The sequence below is a fragment of the Mastomys coucha genome, unplaced genomic scaffold, assembly GCF_008632895.1.
Source record: "Mastomys coucha isolate ucsf_1 unplaced genomic scaffold, UCSF_Mcou_1 pScaffold12, whole genome shotgun sequence".
In the NCBI taxonomy this organism is placed as follows: domain Eukaryota; kingdom Metazoa; phylum Chordata; class Mammalia; order Rodentia; family Muridae; genus Mastomys; species Mastomys coucha.
In genome coordinates, this window is record NW_022196894.1 from 49,605,959 (window position 1) to 49,624,433 (window position 18,475).

The 18,475-nt window shown below is 40.4% G+C and overlaps 1 protein-coding gene across 4 annotated transcripts in view; it reads left to right on the forward strand.

Moving 5' to 3' along the window:
• Window positions 1–3,777: 3,777 nt before the first annotated feature.
• Cblb (Cbl proto-oncogene B) overlaps window positions 3,778–18,475 on the forward strand; it is a 177,326-nt gene continuing 162,628 nt past the window's right edge. Inside the window, exons 1-2 of one of the 4 annotated variants that reach the window (XM_031364060.1) lie at window positions 3,778–3,931; window positions 5,209–5,390. In XM_031364060.1, coding sequence (XP_031219920.1) covers window positions 5,223–5,390 — 168 coding nt within the window. In that variant the 5' untranslated portion in view covers window positions 3,778–3,931; window positions 5,209–5,222. Of the gene's footprint in view, window positions 3,932–4,380; window positions 4,505–5,208; window positions 5,391–18,475 lie in introns of those variants that run through there. The other 3 variants (XM_031364057.1, XM_031364058.1, XM_031364061.1) reach the window with 3 other exon arrangements.

Below are 18,475 nucleotides of genomic sequence, written 5' to 3' on the forward strand. Positions count from 1 at the left end.
CTTTCTCCACAACCTCTCCAGCATCTGCTGTCACCTGAGTTTTTTATCCTAGCCACTCTGACTGGTGGCCTCACATGTTTTTTTGACAGCATGCTGGTTAGATTTTTTTTTCCCATCAACTTGACACAAGCTCCAGTCATTTGGAAAGAGAGATTTTTAACTGAAGGACTGCCTTATGAGATTGTCTGTAGGCAAGCCTGTGGAGGATATTTTCTGGTTTAAAAATTGACGTAGGGGTCGCAGCCCACTATGGGTGGTGCCACCAGGAGGTCTTGGCTGGTGTAAGTAAGCAGACTGAGTGAGCACTGACAATCGCCAGAGCAGATTTCTTCCATGGCTACCCCTGCCTTGGCTTCTTTCAAAGATAGACTGTGGTTTGGGCATGCAAACCAAACAAACCCTTTTATCCTCAAGTTGGTTTTGCTCATGGTCTTTTTCACGACGATAGAAAAGAAAGCTAAAACAACCCATTTAGCTGTATTGTTCCCTTATTCGGCCACTCTGATGCTGGAAAGACTTTTCAGCTAGAACCCCTCCCCGCCACCATGCCCCTAGTTTCTCAAGTCCTTTAGTGACACTGCATTCACTTTAAAGTGTATGGGGCCGAGGAATGCCTTGTTTGGTAAAATGAGCATTCTATTTCCTCAGCCAAATCTGTTAGCTTGGAATATTACTGTTTAGACACAACATTTCACAAAGTCTACTTAGATATTTGTAACCTTATTTATTCATTTATTAATGCAGTCTTTGGGGAGTATTTTCATGCTTCAGTGCCCCTCCCAGGTCTTTATTTTTCCTACTAACACAAAAGAGGGCTGATGCCCTACTGGCTAATCAGACTTCATCAAACACCAAGTCCTAATTTGAGCTCAGCTAGTTGGATCATGTTATACCTCAACTTAATTAGACGTGGGATGGCTTTGATAAATAGAGTTCATACATATCAATGGTGAGTGTGTGAGTGTGAATGTGTGTGTGTGCATTTGTGTGTGTTTTATGTGCATCTATGCTTTCTGTATGGGAGGCTTCAATTTCAGTTTGGAAGCTGTGATGGCCAATGTTGGTTGTCAACCAACTTGATCATATCTTCTATGATTAAAATGCAAGCTGCTGGACACTCCTGTAATGAATTATTTTGAATATTTACTTTATGTGTATGACTATTGTGCTGTATGAACGTATAGGTACCATGTGCACACTCTGTGCCCACAGATGTTAGAAAAAGACACTGGTATCCTGGAATTGGAGTTATGGATAGCTATGTGAGTGCCTAGAACTGAATCAAAATCCTCTGCAAGAACAAATGCTCTTAACTGCTGAGCCATCTCTTCATCCCGTGAGGTGTTTTTCTCATTAGATTATTTGAAGTGGGAAGAACCACCCTATGTGTAGGCTGTAAAAGCTTTGCTTTTTGCCCATCGGCCTTTATCCTTGCTGGTGGGCCCTCCAGTCTGTTGCCACGGCACCCCTTCTCTAACATTAGAACCAGCTTCCTCCATTGTCTAGTGCGGATTGCATGCCAGCCGCTCTCCAGGAACTGAGCAGACCCTTTAGCACCAGATTGGGATTAATGAGACATCAGCCTTGTGGGCTGAGAAACTCTTGGGTTCTCAGCCTCTGAGTGTGAGAAAGAATTTGTCTGATTACCCAGACCCTATCATATGGATCAGCCTAATAAATAGTCCTTTTACATATATTTATGTTATGTTATATATTATAATATATACATATATATCTTATCTTATCACTTCCGCTCCTTTAGAGAACCCCAACTAACATAATGGCAGATTCTTATTTTTGTCAGCCTACAGTAAACACTATCTTAGACCAGTTTTCAGTTGCTCTGGTTAGAAAAGTTTGGCAGCCACAGAGACATGAATTGGTTCTACCCGTGCCCCAGCCAGAGTAGAGGAACAGAACATAGTGGGGTGTGTCATTGCTTCTACATGATGCACTTTTCTCCACAGCCCATTGTATTTTCTTAGTGTCATGGCTTTCAGTTATAAACTGTAATTTGCAAGAAACTGAATACGTATTTTGTTCATTTTACACTCATTCAAATATGAAGATAAGTAACACATTTAATTATAAAGTATAAGGTTGTGCATACCAAAGCCTTCTACATATAGTTTCTTTTGAATTGACTTTAAAGGTGCCTTTTATACACAGAGATGATGTAACCACAGAGGTCTTTGTAAATACAGTCTCCACTTAGAAACCATGGCTACTATTACAAGCAGTAAGGAAGATATGGAGGGGATACGGAGAAGCCTACACCATCTACATATGTAAAACAGGAAACTACTTTTTAATTATTAGTACAGAAAAGATGAAAGAAAATATTACTTCCTGATTCTTACTTGGCTGCCTGGTTGTTTAAAGGGCCATATTTTGGTTATTTCCATTACATGAAAATCGTAACTATCCGAATTTAGGATAGCAGGGCATTCTATGACAACTCAGGAGCCTTCACATATTTAATGTTAATAATTGTAGCATTAAAATACTGACTAGGGAATGACAGAACCACTGAGACACATTTATCGGGATAGTTGGTTAAAAAGTGTGTGTATGTATGCATATAGAATGTATGTATGTTTTATGTATGTATGCATGTATGACATTTTTAAAAGGTGCAAAGCCCAAGGTGTGAGGCGTATCCAATGCTATCAATCGCAGGGGAAACCAGCTCTAGGTATGTAAACCTGGGATAAATGGTAGCAGCATGATGAAGCAAACAGAGAGAAATACAACTTCTGTTTAATATATAACCATGATGACAGAAGGGCCCCGGCATTTCATTGTAAGCGTTACCAGAGTCTTTCCCATTACATGGGTATCAAGGATGGAGCCCAGAAAGAAACGAACACTGGAAGAGGATGGCAGATTCAAGGTTTTCATTAAAATGAAGACTCATCTACACAGAGGAAAAGTAACTCAGACACAATTCAACAGCTGAGTTTCTTTACTGAGATCTACCAAGAAACTTGTTCGGGTATATAAAGGTGTCAAAGAGATTAGTAATCCCCTTTGTGTGTAGTTTTTACCGTCCTGACACGATTTACAGGGACTATTTAGCTGAGAGTTGTCAAGTATTTGCTTTCTCATCAGCCTGATGTTTGATCTGGAATCCCTCTAGTACTAATAGTAAAAGGGAAACATTTCAGAAATTTAGGAAGTTTTAGTTGGCAGTCGGGTTTTACTCTTAGCCCACTCGATGTGAGGGTAACCTTCATCTTAGAAGCTAGAGGACTGTTGCTCTTTATTTGACAGTCAACAAGAAACATGGTCTTGGACCTATTTGGCTGTTCTCCTGGGTAGCAGTTTGGCAGCCCTAGGGAGATGAATTTCTTAAGCCTGGGACCCGCCCAAAGCTGAGAAGGAGCACCACCCTGGCAGCCTCTACTCCGTTGCTATGAAACAAAGACTAGGAAGGTGAGTGAGGCAGGAAGTCCCGCCTTTTAGCCCCAGTTGGCTTAGGCTCCCGCTCGGGGCGCTCACGCCCACCTGCGCACCCCTCATTGGTTAGCTCCCCGGCTCCTTGCCGCTACTTTCTCAGTTCTGTCCCTCGTTCCACTTTTGTTCCTGACTAGCCTAGGTCCATTTCCCAACGAGTTCTTCTCCAAGTTGGACGCGGACGAGTGGGCCTTCCTCTGGGGCCATTGTGTACCGTGGAGGACGTGGACTTGGGGGTAGCGCGGGAGGAGCGTCTCGTCCCACCCATTGGCTCCGCCCGCTGTCTGGCAGAAAGCGGGCTCTCACGATTGGTCCGGCGACTCAAGGCCCCGCCTTAGCTCCGCCCCACGCCTTGGTCTCCGGGGATGGCTCAGGGGTGGGGTGGCCAGTGAGTGGTCTCCTCCTCCGGCGGGCGCTGCGGCGGCCTCCCGAGAGTGGCGCGGGACTGCCGGGCGGGCGTGGAGCTGTCTGCACGGTAATTGCCGCGTCCCCGCGTCTCGGTGTTCCTAGATCTCGGTGGCTCCTTCTCTGGAGCGCGCTCTTAGGGCGATTCCACAGAGTCCCCCACCCGAGCCACCCCAGCCGGGGCAGCGTGTGTGTAGAGTGGGACCCGCGATCGCTCGTGGCTCGGGACGGCCGCGGTGACCCGAGTAGAGGAAGGAATGGGTCATCCCGGGGTTGAGCGCCGCTTGCTGGCCCGGGGGCCCTGCAGCTGGGCGCCGGCCATCAGGGAGAGGGGACAGCCCTGGCTTCCAGCTGCTGTCGCCACTGCGGGCCTGAGCCAAGTGGGGATTTAAACAGCAGTCCCAGGCTGGCCCGGGGCCCGGGAGGGAGCGGACTCTGGCTGATCGCCGCCGGTGGGAGGTGCGAGCTACTGGCGCGAGATCGGGCAGGCTGTGGGATTCCCGAGTCAGGACGGGGTCTAGGGCTACTTTATCTTTTCTGAGTTCTTCGTCCCTCTCCCAGACCCCGGAGTGGTGGGCTAGAGGCCCGAGCCTGGAGAGGGCACGGGCGTTCTTAAACAAAGCTTTGGAGCACTCGATCCCGGGTAGGCAGACGAGGGGCCATCCGAGAAGTGAACTCGGCTGTGCGTGCCTGCCCTTGCCGGGTTCTCACCGCTTTTTAAGAAGGGGTTGCTTGTGGGTTTGTTTATTTGGCTCTAGGGAAAAACTACTCACCGCACTGCTTTAAAGAACTATTTGTGTGTCTGCAGCTGCTGGCTTTTGCCGGCGGGTGGGGGGTGGGGGGGCAATCCAAGTCCTCCGCCTTTGTTGACAACAGACGTGTCCCTTTTGCAAGTGTGGAGTACTTTGCATTTATGTAATAACTTGGCGAAATCTAACCGCGTGAAGGAGGCTTCCGAGTGAGGCTCCCAACCTGAATTTTAGGAGTTGCAGCTCCAGTATTTTGAATCTGGATTACAGCAGAAGGGGGAGAACATTGTGTTCTTATCGGTTAAAAGTTGTTTTGTTGATGATGTTGAGCTGTAGCTACATGGAACGCGGGCAGAGGATGCATCTTTAACTTCTACTATTGTAAGAGCAAACCTTGTGTCATGGCTCCTAACTTGGAGGATTCAGTTACTCGAGGTTACTACAAAGTTGAATCTGGGACCTTCTGCTTTGTCACAGTGAGGGCGGAGAATATCATTAATGCATACAAGTGAGCCTGTTCAGTTCAGTTTCCTGTTGGGGAAATACTTTCATATCCAGCTAACTTTTCCTCTCTTTAAAAAATCTACCTTGCCCAAAGGACTAAGATTCCAGATGGCCAATTCTATGAATGGCAGAAATCCTGGTGGTCGAGGAGGAAACCCCCGCAAAGGCCGTATTTTGGGGATTATTGATGCTATTCAGGATGCAGTTGGACCCCCAAAGCAAGCTGCAGCTGACCGAAGGACTGTGGAGAAGACTTGGAAACTCATGGACAAAGTGGTAAGTTCAGTGTGTGTGCATGGCCCTCATGGCCCTAAATGTGCTCTCTTCAGGTTCAATTTTATACATATCGTTAATAATCACTATTATAGTGATGATCTTTGGATTTGTCTTGGGCCATTTTTCTTTAACTCTGGGTTTGCAAAAGTTGGATTCAGAGCAAAGATTTATTTATTTATTATTATTCCTTTTAACTTATTGTCTTGCATTTCAAGTTCCAGGGCCCCTGGGTTTTACTCCAATACAGTTTCTACCATTGGCTACTTTTGCTGGGTGCTATCTTATGCTTTGGAAGTTTGTTCAGTCTTATGTGGAGTTAGTTGCCTTGCTACTAGATAACAGAAGGCTAACAGGTGAATAATAGTCTCATGGACAAGCACATGGGTGATGTTGAGACATTCACTGGGGGAAAGAACCAGGCCTTCAGTGTGGAAGCAGTATTGAAGACTTTTGAAGAGTTTTAGTTTTTATCTGTGTCAACTCATCTTCATTAAGAATATGTTTTTGATTTTTTTTTGTTTTGTTTTGTTTTTGTTTTTGTTTTTTAGCTTCCTTCTTCAGGTCATAGTTACAGTTTCTTTCATCTATGATTCCATTTTGAAACAGGGAACCTTTTTGGTTGTACATTGTTTATTGTGAAAGGAAAATGTATGCTAGAGGCTGTGTGGAGTTGAGAGTGTTAGAAACTTCTGTGGTTTTTTTTTTTTTTTTTTTTTTTTTTTTTTTTTTTTAGCTTGTTGCTTTTAGATGAGCTGTAGTTTCACAAGAAGAAGCCAAACTGGATGGTAGTTCTCAGAAAAGTCCAGTTAAAAGGGCAGTGGGCGCACCTCCCAGGGCCCTGCTGGAAGTGCCAGCTGCCTGAGGAGGCTTGTGGCACAGATGTGCTGCCTTACTTCTCGGCACAAAGTCATACTTTAAGACGGTGAAGAAGTTGGGTTATGCTTGCTGAGTGTGAGACATTTAAAAAAATGCTCCATTTTAAAGATCAGCAAAGGCTTGTTTGAAATTATTTGGCTTCAGTTTGCTACTAAAGACAAAATTGGCTACAAAGAAGCCGTAGAGTAGAAGTAACAATTCTGGGAGATGATACTATTTGCTTTGTTTTCATGTTTTCTTATGCAGGTTATAGTAAGATAACTAAACCATGGGCCTGCCATTGGATGGCTATTGGTATCAATTGCAGCTCCAGAGTATTTTTTTTTTAACCAGGTAAATAGCCTTAGTATGAGGCTTCAGTGTGACCTATTTAAGCTTCTGCCAATTTTTTTTTTTCAAATTGTTATATTGAAGTGCTCCAGACGGAATGATGTCATGATGTCAGAACACTGCAACTTGCTGCTTCGGGTCAGGTTTTGGTTTTAGCTTTGGACACTTAGGAATGAAGAATGTGCAGCTGGAAAAATTGTATGCATCTGGCCAGCACAATATGAGCTGTCTTTTGCTTTTCTGCAGAGTATGTATTTGAAGGTCACCCTTACTGCCTGAGTCATTAATTGGTGGTAGGAGAAGAACTTCAAGGTTTGCTCCAGCTTATCTTTTGCATAAATTGGCAACAAATGGGTGTGATTTCACAAGGGAGTTCTTCCTTCAGCATTGTTCCTTGAGATGTTTAGCATTTGTATATTTGTGATTGAGTGCTAGAACATAAAAAAAAAAGATTTATATAGTGAAGTGGTGGTGAGCAACAGTTACTGTCAAGTCATTGGTGAAATAGTAAAAAATGAAGTGGTATGGGTACTTTTGCTGCATAACTGGTTGTTAACCTACACGTTAACCGCTTCTAATTATTTCACCGTAAATTACCGTAAATGCATGGTTATTTGACAGTTAAACACCTGCCATTGTCCATTAACCCTTTTGTGGGTTTTAACTTGGCTTCTATAGCTTGAGTTTGACCCACAAGGAACTCTTTTACCCCAAGTCTCTACTTAGTGGGATGTGGGTGCCAGTGTTGGCAAACGCGCAGCAATATGGCTTTCCCTATTCATCTTCATTATTTGTCATAGATGACAATGTGAATACATTTGTGGCTTTGTGGAGAAAACTCCTATCATTTGTCATAAGAGTTTGGTCTACTTATTTCTACTCTTAACACACACTAAGAGAAAGGCACTGGAAATTACTACTATCAATTGGCAACATATTATTGGAAGTTGTAATGTAGATGTCTTCGCCAGCATGGGCTCATCTTCTTCTGTTTGACAGTGATGAAGGAAGTTGGTCATAATATCAACACTGTCTGATGATTCTTCAGAAATTTTATTACTAGTACAAAAATACGAGCATCTGATGTGTGACCTAGAGAAGTAGAGACAACAGTGTGACTTTACTCTGTGAATATGGAACAGAAGGTTTCAGTTCTAACAGGTTGTTAAAAGAAAAATCAGGTTGAAGTGTGAAGTTGCACAGTTTTCTTTATGGAGCCTCTTTCTCTGGGGAGGTCTTCAAAGTGTTGCTTTCAAGTAATTACTAAGCAATATAACTCATTTTAAAGGGGGCAGCAAATCAGTGTTGGGCAGCACAGAATAGATCTTAGAAGTGTATAATTTTATCATTCCTTGACCTCTAGAACTTAAGATACGAACTGAAAAGTCAGTTGCAACTAAGTGCTCTGTTTTCCCAGGCAGGCACTCTTTCCAAGGTCACCAGGCTTAGGAGAAAACAGTTGTTCCTTGTGTTCTTTGTAAGTTGTGTAACGTTTTGTAATCAGTAGAGCAGAGTTCACATAGTGCATGCCCTGAGAAAATAACAAACGGTGGTTACCAAAGCATCCCACTTAGGTAGTTTTCTGGTCTTCCTCCTTCTTATGAGTCTAAGAGACTGAACCCCCAAATCAGCAGGTCAGTGGATGGCTCATTGATAACACTGACAGAACTATTCCTGAATATACATTTAGGTTTAAATACACACAAAAGCACATGTGGATTTTGTTTCTAAATTGAAAACAGGCATGTTTTCATCAATCCTTAATAAACATGCATTGAGGGTCTGTTGTGTGTTACTGAGTGATTATTATTTAGGGGGGTGGTGGACTAGGGAAGACATAACCCTATCTTTGGCCTGTAACCCATGAAGACTGGATCAGAGCTGGACCAGAGGTGGGAATTGCCATGGAGCATGAAAAGGGCTGGGGTATATACTCAACAAAAGGCACAGTGGCAGCAGAATACAGGCTACTTACCTCCTCCTGATCACAGGTTTTCTGTCTGGTTTCTGCTGCCCCAGCCTTTTAGGAACATCATTGTGCTCCTGTTGGAAATGCTGAAGTGAGGGGAAGGAAATGGTTGCTAATCGGTGTGGTTGGAGTCATAATTTATTAATGTGAGGCTCCTGAGTGTGGTTTGCACAGAGTCTGAGCCAGGTGATGGAAAACAGAAGAAACCATTTTCCTTCTAATAGATGCTAAATGCACTGTGAGTGCGTGGATGCTCGGGAAATTAGGGAATAATTACTGATGATAAAGCGCCAAGCAAGCTGAGTACCTGCTTTTGTCTTGCTCGACTTGCCATGTATTTGAAGTTGAGTTGGTACATCAGTGTTAAAAGCACTTAAAAAGTGATGCTACCACCCAACATTTGCCTGCCTTTTACCTATACTATATCACTTAGCCTTGAAATTCTGTCCATGTGTAACTTCACCAGAATGAAATTTAAAACTTGTCTGTCAGTGATGCATGAGTTATGTACATATACATATTTTTAAAATGATAGTACCATAGTATTACTTTTTCAAAGTTTAATTCTTCAATACATCTGAAAGAGTCAACAAGATTTAAAATATAGTTCCCTGACCAGTACTGGCTGCTAAATCTGTGCTGAGCAGCTGTGCTACCCGCCCTTGGGCTATATCCCCAGGGCAGTTTTGCCTTTTTAAATTTTTTACTCTATTTCCTTTTTTTTTTTTTTGGAGACAAGATCTCTAAAGTGCCCAAGAACTCTCTCTTGTAGCCCAGCTAGGCCTTGAATTTGTGACCCTCCTCATATTCCATCAGGCATGAAAGTTTTGGATGCTAATTCTGTCTGTCAGCTTTCCAGGGCTTTAAAAAAGGAAACACCACTGATTTGACTTACTCATAGATTATTTTTTTCTTTCTTGAAGTCCTTCATTAGTGGGATCCTGGGCCCTATTAATTCTTGATTGGGTTTAATAGCACACTAGCTGTTGGGGCAGTTTTGCTTATCAGTGAATTAGACTTTGAATTTTTGCTGACACAATTGGCTTGATTCTAAAGTTTGTTACTAGTGACACCTAGGAAAAGCTTTATTTGCCAAAGTGAAAGTTTGAAAGGGGATCTGTGAAGAGTTAACTTGGCCTATCCCTGTAATAGAATGCAGGCATATAATGGAAACTTCAATTGGTTACTCATTTTTTAACTCTTGAAAATATTTTAACATTTAATTTTTCCTTCCCCTTTAAAAGTTGTTTATATCCTATCAATTTCTTTACTTCCGCGTCCCCCTCACAATTCTAGCTCTGGACAGACATCAGTTATAAATAATGTCACACAGTATATTAAATAAACACTATAATATGATGCAAATACTGTTCCTAGTAGGTGGAAGTGACTTGCTTGCTGGAGGCGAGAAGCTGGTGGAAGATGCTGTCCCTGTGTTCTAAAAGATGGATGGGTTCAACTCCAGGGTCTGCAAGGCGTATTTCTCTGAAGGAATGAAGAGAGGCTGTTGTGTAAGCGAGAGTAAAGTGGAAGGGTATGCTAGAAGTTTCAGTATTACCAAAGAATTTGGATCCAATTAATCAGGTTGACTTATAAAGATTTCTGAGGAGAGAGAGAGAGAGAGAGAGAGAAAGAGAGGAAGAGGGAGAGAGGGAGGGAGGGAGAGAGGGAGAAAGAGAGAGAGGAAACCCAAGGCCAGGGTTTCATGTGCTACTCTGCAGAGTCTGAAGGTTGGAGTAATGGTGAGGAAGACTAGGAATCAGGAGGATTCAAGCAATGTGGTTAAGAAGTTATAAAGACCTGGACTAGAGAATTGACAGTGGGTTGGGTTTACAAGTGTATCACAAACGTGGAAGGTTTTGGGGATAAAATCTACAGTTCTCTGAGCATCTTGAGGGTTCGGAAAGAAAGAGAAAAAGAAGTGAAAGTGGCTTGAGGTTTTCAAGCTAGTCGACTGTGAAGGTAGTGGAGCCCTTAAGGAGACGGGGCCCAGGGAGGGAAAGGCCAAACATGATGGTTGGCATGTCTGTCGTGTGTTGTGTATCATCTACAAGAGAGAAGTTGATTTTGAGGTCAGAAAATTGGGTATAGAGTTCAGAGAGAATGTATTTGGTAGTTGTGCTCCTAGGCATAGCATCTCAAGCTGTAGCACTACTGTAAAGGAGTTAGGATGCAGTGGTAGACTCAGAGACAGGAGCAGAACATCCTTCAAAGGAGTTAGGATGCAGTGGTAGACTCAGAGACAAGAGCAGAACATCCATCACTGGGAGCAGGAGGGGTATATGTTTAGGGGTAGTAAAGGGAAGGGAGTCAGGACATATACTAGGAATGGAAAGGTAGAGAAAGAGCAGCTGTATATCGATTTCTACATACAAACAGGGTTAAGAGGATTCCTTCAACTTCTTACAAAGCTACAATTAAGAAGAGAAACCAAACAGAGTAAAACTTAGGAAGTCATTGGATTTCCTAATCAGAGGCTATTGTTGACTTTGGCACATTGATTTCATTTGTGAAGGGGCCAGATTAGGATGCGCATGGAGATTATTTAGTGGTTTTACAACTGTAACAACAGACACAGAAAGCTTTGATAGCTTTAGGGTCTATTGAGGGTTGAACTTACTAATTTTATCGTGTGTCTCTGTGTCTGTCCATCTATGCATGAACAAGGCTTACGTTGTACCAGCAGAAGGAATACACGAACGCATAGATTACAGTGCGGGTGGGGAAAGCTATATGGAAGCAACTAGGAGTGGTTAGCCGTGGCAGATAGGTATAATTTCCACGTAGGAAGGAGGGAAGTGAGACACATGTAGGGAAGCTTTGCGTTAATGTGTCTGTCTCCTTTTGGGTAGGTAAGAAGTAGTTTAAGATGATATTTGTAATGTTTAAGCCATATCTTCAGAGTTCTTTATTATAGATCAGTCTTCTAGCAATGGAGTGGGTGATTTATATAAGGTGAAATGGAAGCCCATTCATTCCCTTCCTCTGCATTAACCAGCATCTTAAGTACATGGTGTGATGATAATGGTGTTGCCATGCCACTTTCTTTGCTTATATTTAAGGCTTATTTTTTTAAAATATATTTGCCAGTTTTTTATCAATGAAAGAAACTTTAGATAATGTTGGACCAACATGTAGAACTTAACATTTAACATTTGAATAACTGTTAAACTGAATCAAACCAGCGCACATCAGCAGTTTAGTTAGTTGTAAAGTATTTTTACCTGTTCAAAGATAAAATTTGCCTTTATCTTTAGTTCTTTTCTTGAGAGCCTCTTAGGTTTGAAGACACTAGAAGATGCGATGTAAGCTGACTAAAATAGGGGCCTGCCTTTAATCTTACCCCTGTATAGAACACCCCAGACTCTTTATGGGTTTCATGTAGCATAAAACGTTTTCACCAACTGGGAGACCCCTTAAACTATCATGATGTTGAGAAGGCTAGTCAGTACCTTTACGTCCTTGTATTTTGATAAAATTGCCATAGACATTGCTTTGCTGTGATGGAATATAATGTAAAGGGAGAAGAAGAACAAGAAGGAGATGAGAGATGGATTTGCACTGCACATTGCACTGAGCACTGCACTTTTAATTTTCCTTTAAAAACTGTGTAAGCCAGTGAAACTTCTAGGAGACAGTCAGATTTGACTATACCTAAGGTGTGTGTGTGTGCCTTGATGCACACTGCTCCAGGGGGTTCTTTTTCTCACAATCACTGGTTAACTTTTATTTTGGCTTAAAATTTGGGGATTATTTTTATAATTTTATTATAAAGTTTTTTAATTTAATTTTTTTTACTTATTTACTTCAGAAATCTTTAAATGTAACATTCCAAGAGTAATTAATGGCTTGAAGAAAAATCTTATAGCAATTTTAAATTTATATTTGTGCCTTGGCTTTGATATAGTTGAAAATGTCACATTGTATGATCACATATGTCTCTTTTTATTAAAATACATAAAGTATGTATATGATAAACAATAATGTTATGTATTTGAATCAACATAGACTATATGAATACAGAGAGAGTATGCATCAACATCTTTAAATCTAATAAAATCCAAGTGTTGGCTCTGCAGTGCTATAGTTTCTGATCCTTAAGTTAATCCTCTGGATCCTGAGAAGTAGCCCGAAACAGGTTGCATTTCCACGTTTTAATGCTATCATCTCACATCAAGAAAGGTGCTTTTAGTGATTTTCAAGGTTTTTAAAGACTTCTCTTTAGAAGTCTCAAAATCCTTGGGTCAATGATGAAATTTTCAGCCTGATTCAAAACCTGAATTTCTTTTCTGGTTTTAAAAGAGGAATCATGTTAACCAATTCTTTTAGTTATCAGTCAGAGCCTTAAAATGCCCTTCATTGACTAACATAATGTGGGTTTATTTCTTTGTGAAAGCTCTTTTGTTTCCTTGCCAGCTCTCTTTGTAGAGTGCAGCTCAGATATTTCTAGAACTCTTAACCTTGTGGGAAGCTTCATTTTTCCTCTTAATACATTGTTTTTAGAATGGCTATTTTTCTTTCCCTGGCTTTGCAGTTCCGTGCACATAGCAAGCCCTCAATAAATATTTATTGAATGGAATTGAATTTGACCTACTTAGAAGTCATAGTCCTGGGATAGGATTATTCATTTTCAGCAGGAGTGGCCATAAATCCCAGAGTTTAGTAGTAATCCAGCTGATGAACTGCACACCCGAAGGCATACAGTAGCTCAGCTCTGTCAGTTCTTCTTCCTCCTGTGCAAAGTTTGAGCAGAGGGTAGCTTGCAGGGTCCTGGCACACCAACTCCTAGCCTGTTTCAGGTCTTCTGTACTGTATACCTACAGTCGTCCTGCGTGCCCATTCTTTAGCTCAGCTGCGTGATCCCTTTCCTTTCCTCTGGGGTCTCAAGCCTTTGCATTATGATTTAGCTACAATATTCCTTTGTGCCAATTTAGGCATGCTTTCCTTCATGCCCTTGGGAATGTGACTTAGCGACTGCCTTTCTCCTCTAGAGCTTTGCAAGGTCCTTTGTCACAGTTCTGAGGCCTGTGATTCTTTCTTCCACCCCCAGACTTTCCCACTAGCAGACTCCAGGAGGACAGGTCTGTGAGTTACACCTTTGTCTTCCTCCTGCCTGACACCATGCCTGGCATGGACACTTACTTTCCTTCAGTTAACAAATAGGCCATGAAGTTCATGCAAATTTGCAAATGGAATAAAATAAAAATGGAAATGAGTTTAGAGGGGAATCATTAATTATATGCCTAATTCTAATTAAATTGTAATATAGCCAGAAGAGGAACCCCAGATTCAGAAGATGCAGGCTCTTGGATTGGATTAATGGTTTTTTAACTGTCCCTTAATCTTTGTAGTTCTTAGCTTTTTTTTTAATCCGGAAATGAATGGATTGGATGAGATCTTTTCTAAGATCCCTTCAAGCAAGAATTACACTGCTCCTAAGTTAATTATATAGAACGAGGTCTCGTTTGCCAGACTCCTTAAGGCAGGGAGTATGTTGTACTCATGCGTAATTTCCTGGCACATACCTCAGTACCTGGTATATGGCAGTTATTCAGAGAGATTTCTGTCAAGCAGTGTGTTTCCACATGAAGTTATAATTGGTGGAAAGAAAGCTAGTGACTAAAATGCCATGTAAGGAATAATGAATTAGATATCTACAATACTGAAAAGTGTATACCAAAGAACAGTTACTTGTAATGTCTAACGCATATGTGATGTTTTTCTTTAAGTAGTTAGCAAATTAACCAATGGAACAAATGAATCTGAAGCTGCCCTCTTTACAAGTTAATAATTTATCAGTCTGTGACGTTTTACAAGGACATGTTGCTAAAATTCAGCGGTGTCCACCGTAAGAGGTTGGTAGTGCTCTTGAGATTCACCTGTGCTCTGGTTGCTTTTGGCTTTAAGAATTGAAATACTGGAGCCAGTAAGATGGCTCAGTTATAAAAGACAAGCCTGTGACCTTAACCCACACAATGGAAAGAGAGAAGTGACTTAATCAAAGTCCTCTGACCTACACTCAGATGCTATCATACATGCATGCGTGTGCGCTTGCACACGTGCGCGCACAGATCCTCATTGACATCCCTCTCAGCTCTGTCAGCCCTTTTACTCTACAAAGACTTGGGATTACTTAATAAGGGAGATTCCATCTGACCTTTGCCAAAAAAAAAAATCTCTTGAGGATTAAGGTAGTATTCTTATATTTAAATTAAACCCTTACCCCTCATTTGTTAATTATATACCTATAGAACTCAATTATGAAAAATTAAGGAAATTACACAGTCAAACCACTTATAAAAAGTATGTGTGTGTGTGTGTTTCTGTTGTTTAAGGCTAGGCTCACAATTTCAAAGACAAAAGTATGTGTTTATGTGTTTATACAATGATGATTTTTTTTTCAGTCTACTAAACCTGTTTATTACCTGTTTATTTATTAGTTGTGTACAATGTGCTGAGATCCTGGTCTTAGGAACTCTGTACACAGTGGGAGAAAATAGGGGAATGCAACAGGTCATTGTGAGAATTGATTTTGCACAAGGTCAATGGCCTGACAATTTAGGCCAGAGTGGTTTGTTTGTTTGTTTTTATAAAAAAAATATGTTGGTATCGTCACCTGAGCAAATGTGATAGTCTGAGGGCTATTTATTTCATTGATTGCTGACAAATTTACTTTGCATTCATGCTTCCTGAAATGAGTACAGTTTACCTGTTTTGAGTTTGTGATAACCCTTTTGTGGGTGTCTAGAGGCAGGTATTGAAACCTGAAACCATTGTCATTTGGAGAGTCCTGAACTAAAGTACTATATGTATTTTATAAAGTACTCCTAAAGTGCTGGTTATGAAAGAGAATTTTTTTTAGTCTTAAACAAATAACAAAATGCAGCAAATTAAACTTTTGAAAAGCTCCCAAGACTGCTCATGTTGACACACACGCCTGCACTGCTGTCTGACACGCCGACTCTTGCTTGCATACTCCTCCATTGCCTACATGCACTTCCTGCCCGGGCTTCCTTGATCTTATTTAGATAGCATACTCAAGTAGACCTTCCCGCCCCCGCAGCAGGACAGTCAGTGCTATGATACTTGTGTGTAGCTGAAGCCATATATATATATATATATGTATATATATATATATATATATATATACACACACACACACACACATATATATACATTAAATATACTTTTCATTAAAAATTGTGCATCTTTAAGATCTATTGCACAATATGATGAACCTCTGCAGAGAAAGAGGTACCATAGACAATAGTGAAAGGAGTAAACACGTCTATCTTATTTTGTGGTAAGAGTGGCTACAGTCTTTTTCCTAGGGACTACTACCGTGTGCAAAGTGACACTGAACTGTGGTCCCTGTGCTTTGTGTTTGATGTCTAGACTTGTGCATCCTCCTTCTTGTCACTCTGTGCCCTTTGACCTACATCCCCACTTTCCCTTCTCCCTGCCCTTCTCCCTATCATTCAACTTTATTTCTACACATTTCACTTCTTCAATTTTAGAGTCTGTATATAAATGAGATCACACAGAATTTCTTTGTCTCTTTCTCTCTCTCTGGCTTATTTCAGACTGCCCACCATAATTTCTCTATTTATGGAACTGACTGCATGCTGTGCATGTAAAGTCTCTAAACCCATACTGAATGTCTCTCTAACTCTGCTTCCTGTTAGCCAGGTTCCAGAAATGTCCTTTGGCCACTCAGTTGCCACTTAAAGGAGGTTCATTGTGATGGGAAGGATGATGCAGGATCATTTATATATTGTGTTTAAAATAGTCTGCTCTGAGATCTTTTATAAAAACAAAACATACATAAAACTCAGAGGGAAGCACATATGAAGGACACGGGGCCTTATAGTAATAGAAGCTCCTGCTGGTGAACATTCCTCCTGTCATGATGCAGTACGCAGTTCCCAAAGCTCTTTTTAAACTGAGTGAATTAGTGGATTCCCAATACTCTAGTCACAGTGACAGTATGAACTAACTGGTCTTTATTAATGGCTAAGTTACATTAACATGTAAAGGTGAATGCAATGTAGATTTGAATTACCACTTCTTTCTTTTCTTCTTCCTTCTTTTTCCTGGCAGAAAGTATTTTCAGTTCTGCAGGCAGCCCTTTCTCTTTAATGCTCCACTGAACGCGTGGCACCTGGTGGAGTGACTGAAGGGTGCACGTCACATGTTTATAGCCCTGGTCGACACTGGAAGGGGGAAGGCTTGTTTAGACCTGACACCTGTTTAACTGCTTAATAACTCAGTTGTTAAGGTTCACAAACAATGCCTTCAAATATTAATTAAAATCTGTGAAGTAGCTTTAGCTATGAACTTAGTACAGTAAAATAGCATCATTTTTTAAAGTTTTATTGCATTATAATGAGAAAAGGTACATGATTTCAATTTATCTGAATTTGTTAACATTTAAAAACATATTTTAAGTAAATAGAATTAAATCACATTCTTGTTTTCCTTTTGTACCCCAACTCCTCCCAGAGATCTCCCTTCAATACCTACAATATCTTTTTTTGTCATATTCTTTAAAATTTATAAAATATTATAACAATAAAAATGAGTGTTATAAAAGTTTGATATAAAACAACAATCAATTTACCAGTCTTATGTAGATGCTTGTCTGTGGCAATACTGAAAATACATATGTTTTTCTCAGTATAAATTTTAAATAACTCCAAATGTATTAACTGTATATTTCAAAATAATATATCACTACTAGTATTTCCTTAAATGAATATAAATATATAAAGTGTTTTTGTTTGTTTATTTTATATTCAGTAGAGCTTAAAATCTTGGCTCTTATTGTAGTTACTTTATACAAGAGTTACAAATGTCAAGCAAAGCATTCAGTCTTACTCTTTGTTGTTCTCTTACAAACCCCCTTCCAATTTAGTTGTCTACATTTCTTTTGGGTATATAAATACTTTTAAAATATGTAAGCTGTTCTGAAAACCATAGTATAATGTAAAAACATAAAATAAACAATACTACTAATAGGCTAGGCTGAGATAGGAGAAGCAAGATCTCAAGACCATAATGTTGTACACAGCAAGACATTGTCACGAACAAACAAGCTGAAAGTGTATATGGATTGTATAATATTAGACCTATTTCTCCAGTGACCAAATTAGAGAGACCATTGGATGACTGTTAATAAATTTCTAATTCCTCATATTTTTGGATTTCAATCGCTTAGGATATGTTGGTAATATTAATTTTCACATTAAGATATTAAGAAAAAGTAATTGTCACTTCAAACAATTGTTGTTTTTGTTGTAAGAGGTGGAATTAAGTTTGTGTGGATTTGTTGAAAGATTTCTTTCTTGCTTCTTCTAGGGTGTACACTCCTTATGTTGATGTTTTCCATCTATTATCCTTTGTAGGGCTGAATTTGTGGAAAGATACTGTGTAAATTTTGTTTTATCATGGAATATCTTGTTTTCTCCATGTAAGGTAACTGAGAGTTTTGCTGGGTATAGTAGCTTGGACTGGCATTTGTGTTCTTGTAGGGTCTGTATGACATCTGCCCAGGATCTTCTAGCTTTCATAGTCTCTGGTGAGAAGTCTGCCGTAATTCTGATAAGCCTGCCTTTATATGTTACTTGACCTTTTTCCCTTACTGCTTTTAAAATTCTTTCTTTGTTTAGTGCATTTGATGTTTTGATTATTATGTGTCAGGAGGAATTTCTTTTCTGGTCCAGTTTATTTGGAGTTCTATAGGCTTCTTATATGTTCATGGGCATCTCTTTCTTTAGGTTAGGGAAGTTTTCTTCTATAATTTTGTTGAAGATATTTACTAGTCCTTAAGTTGGCTGTCTTCACTCTCTTCTATACCTATTATCCTTAGGTTTGGTCTTCTCATTGCATCCTGGATTTCCTAGATGTTTTG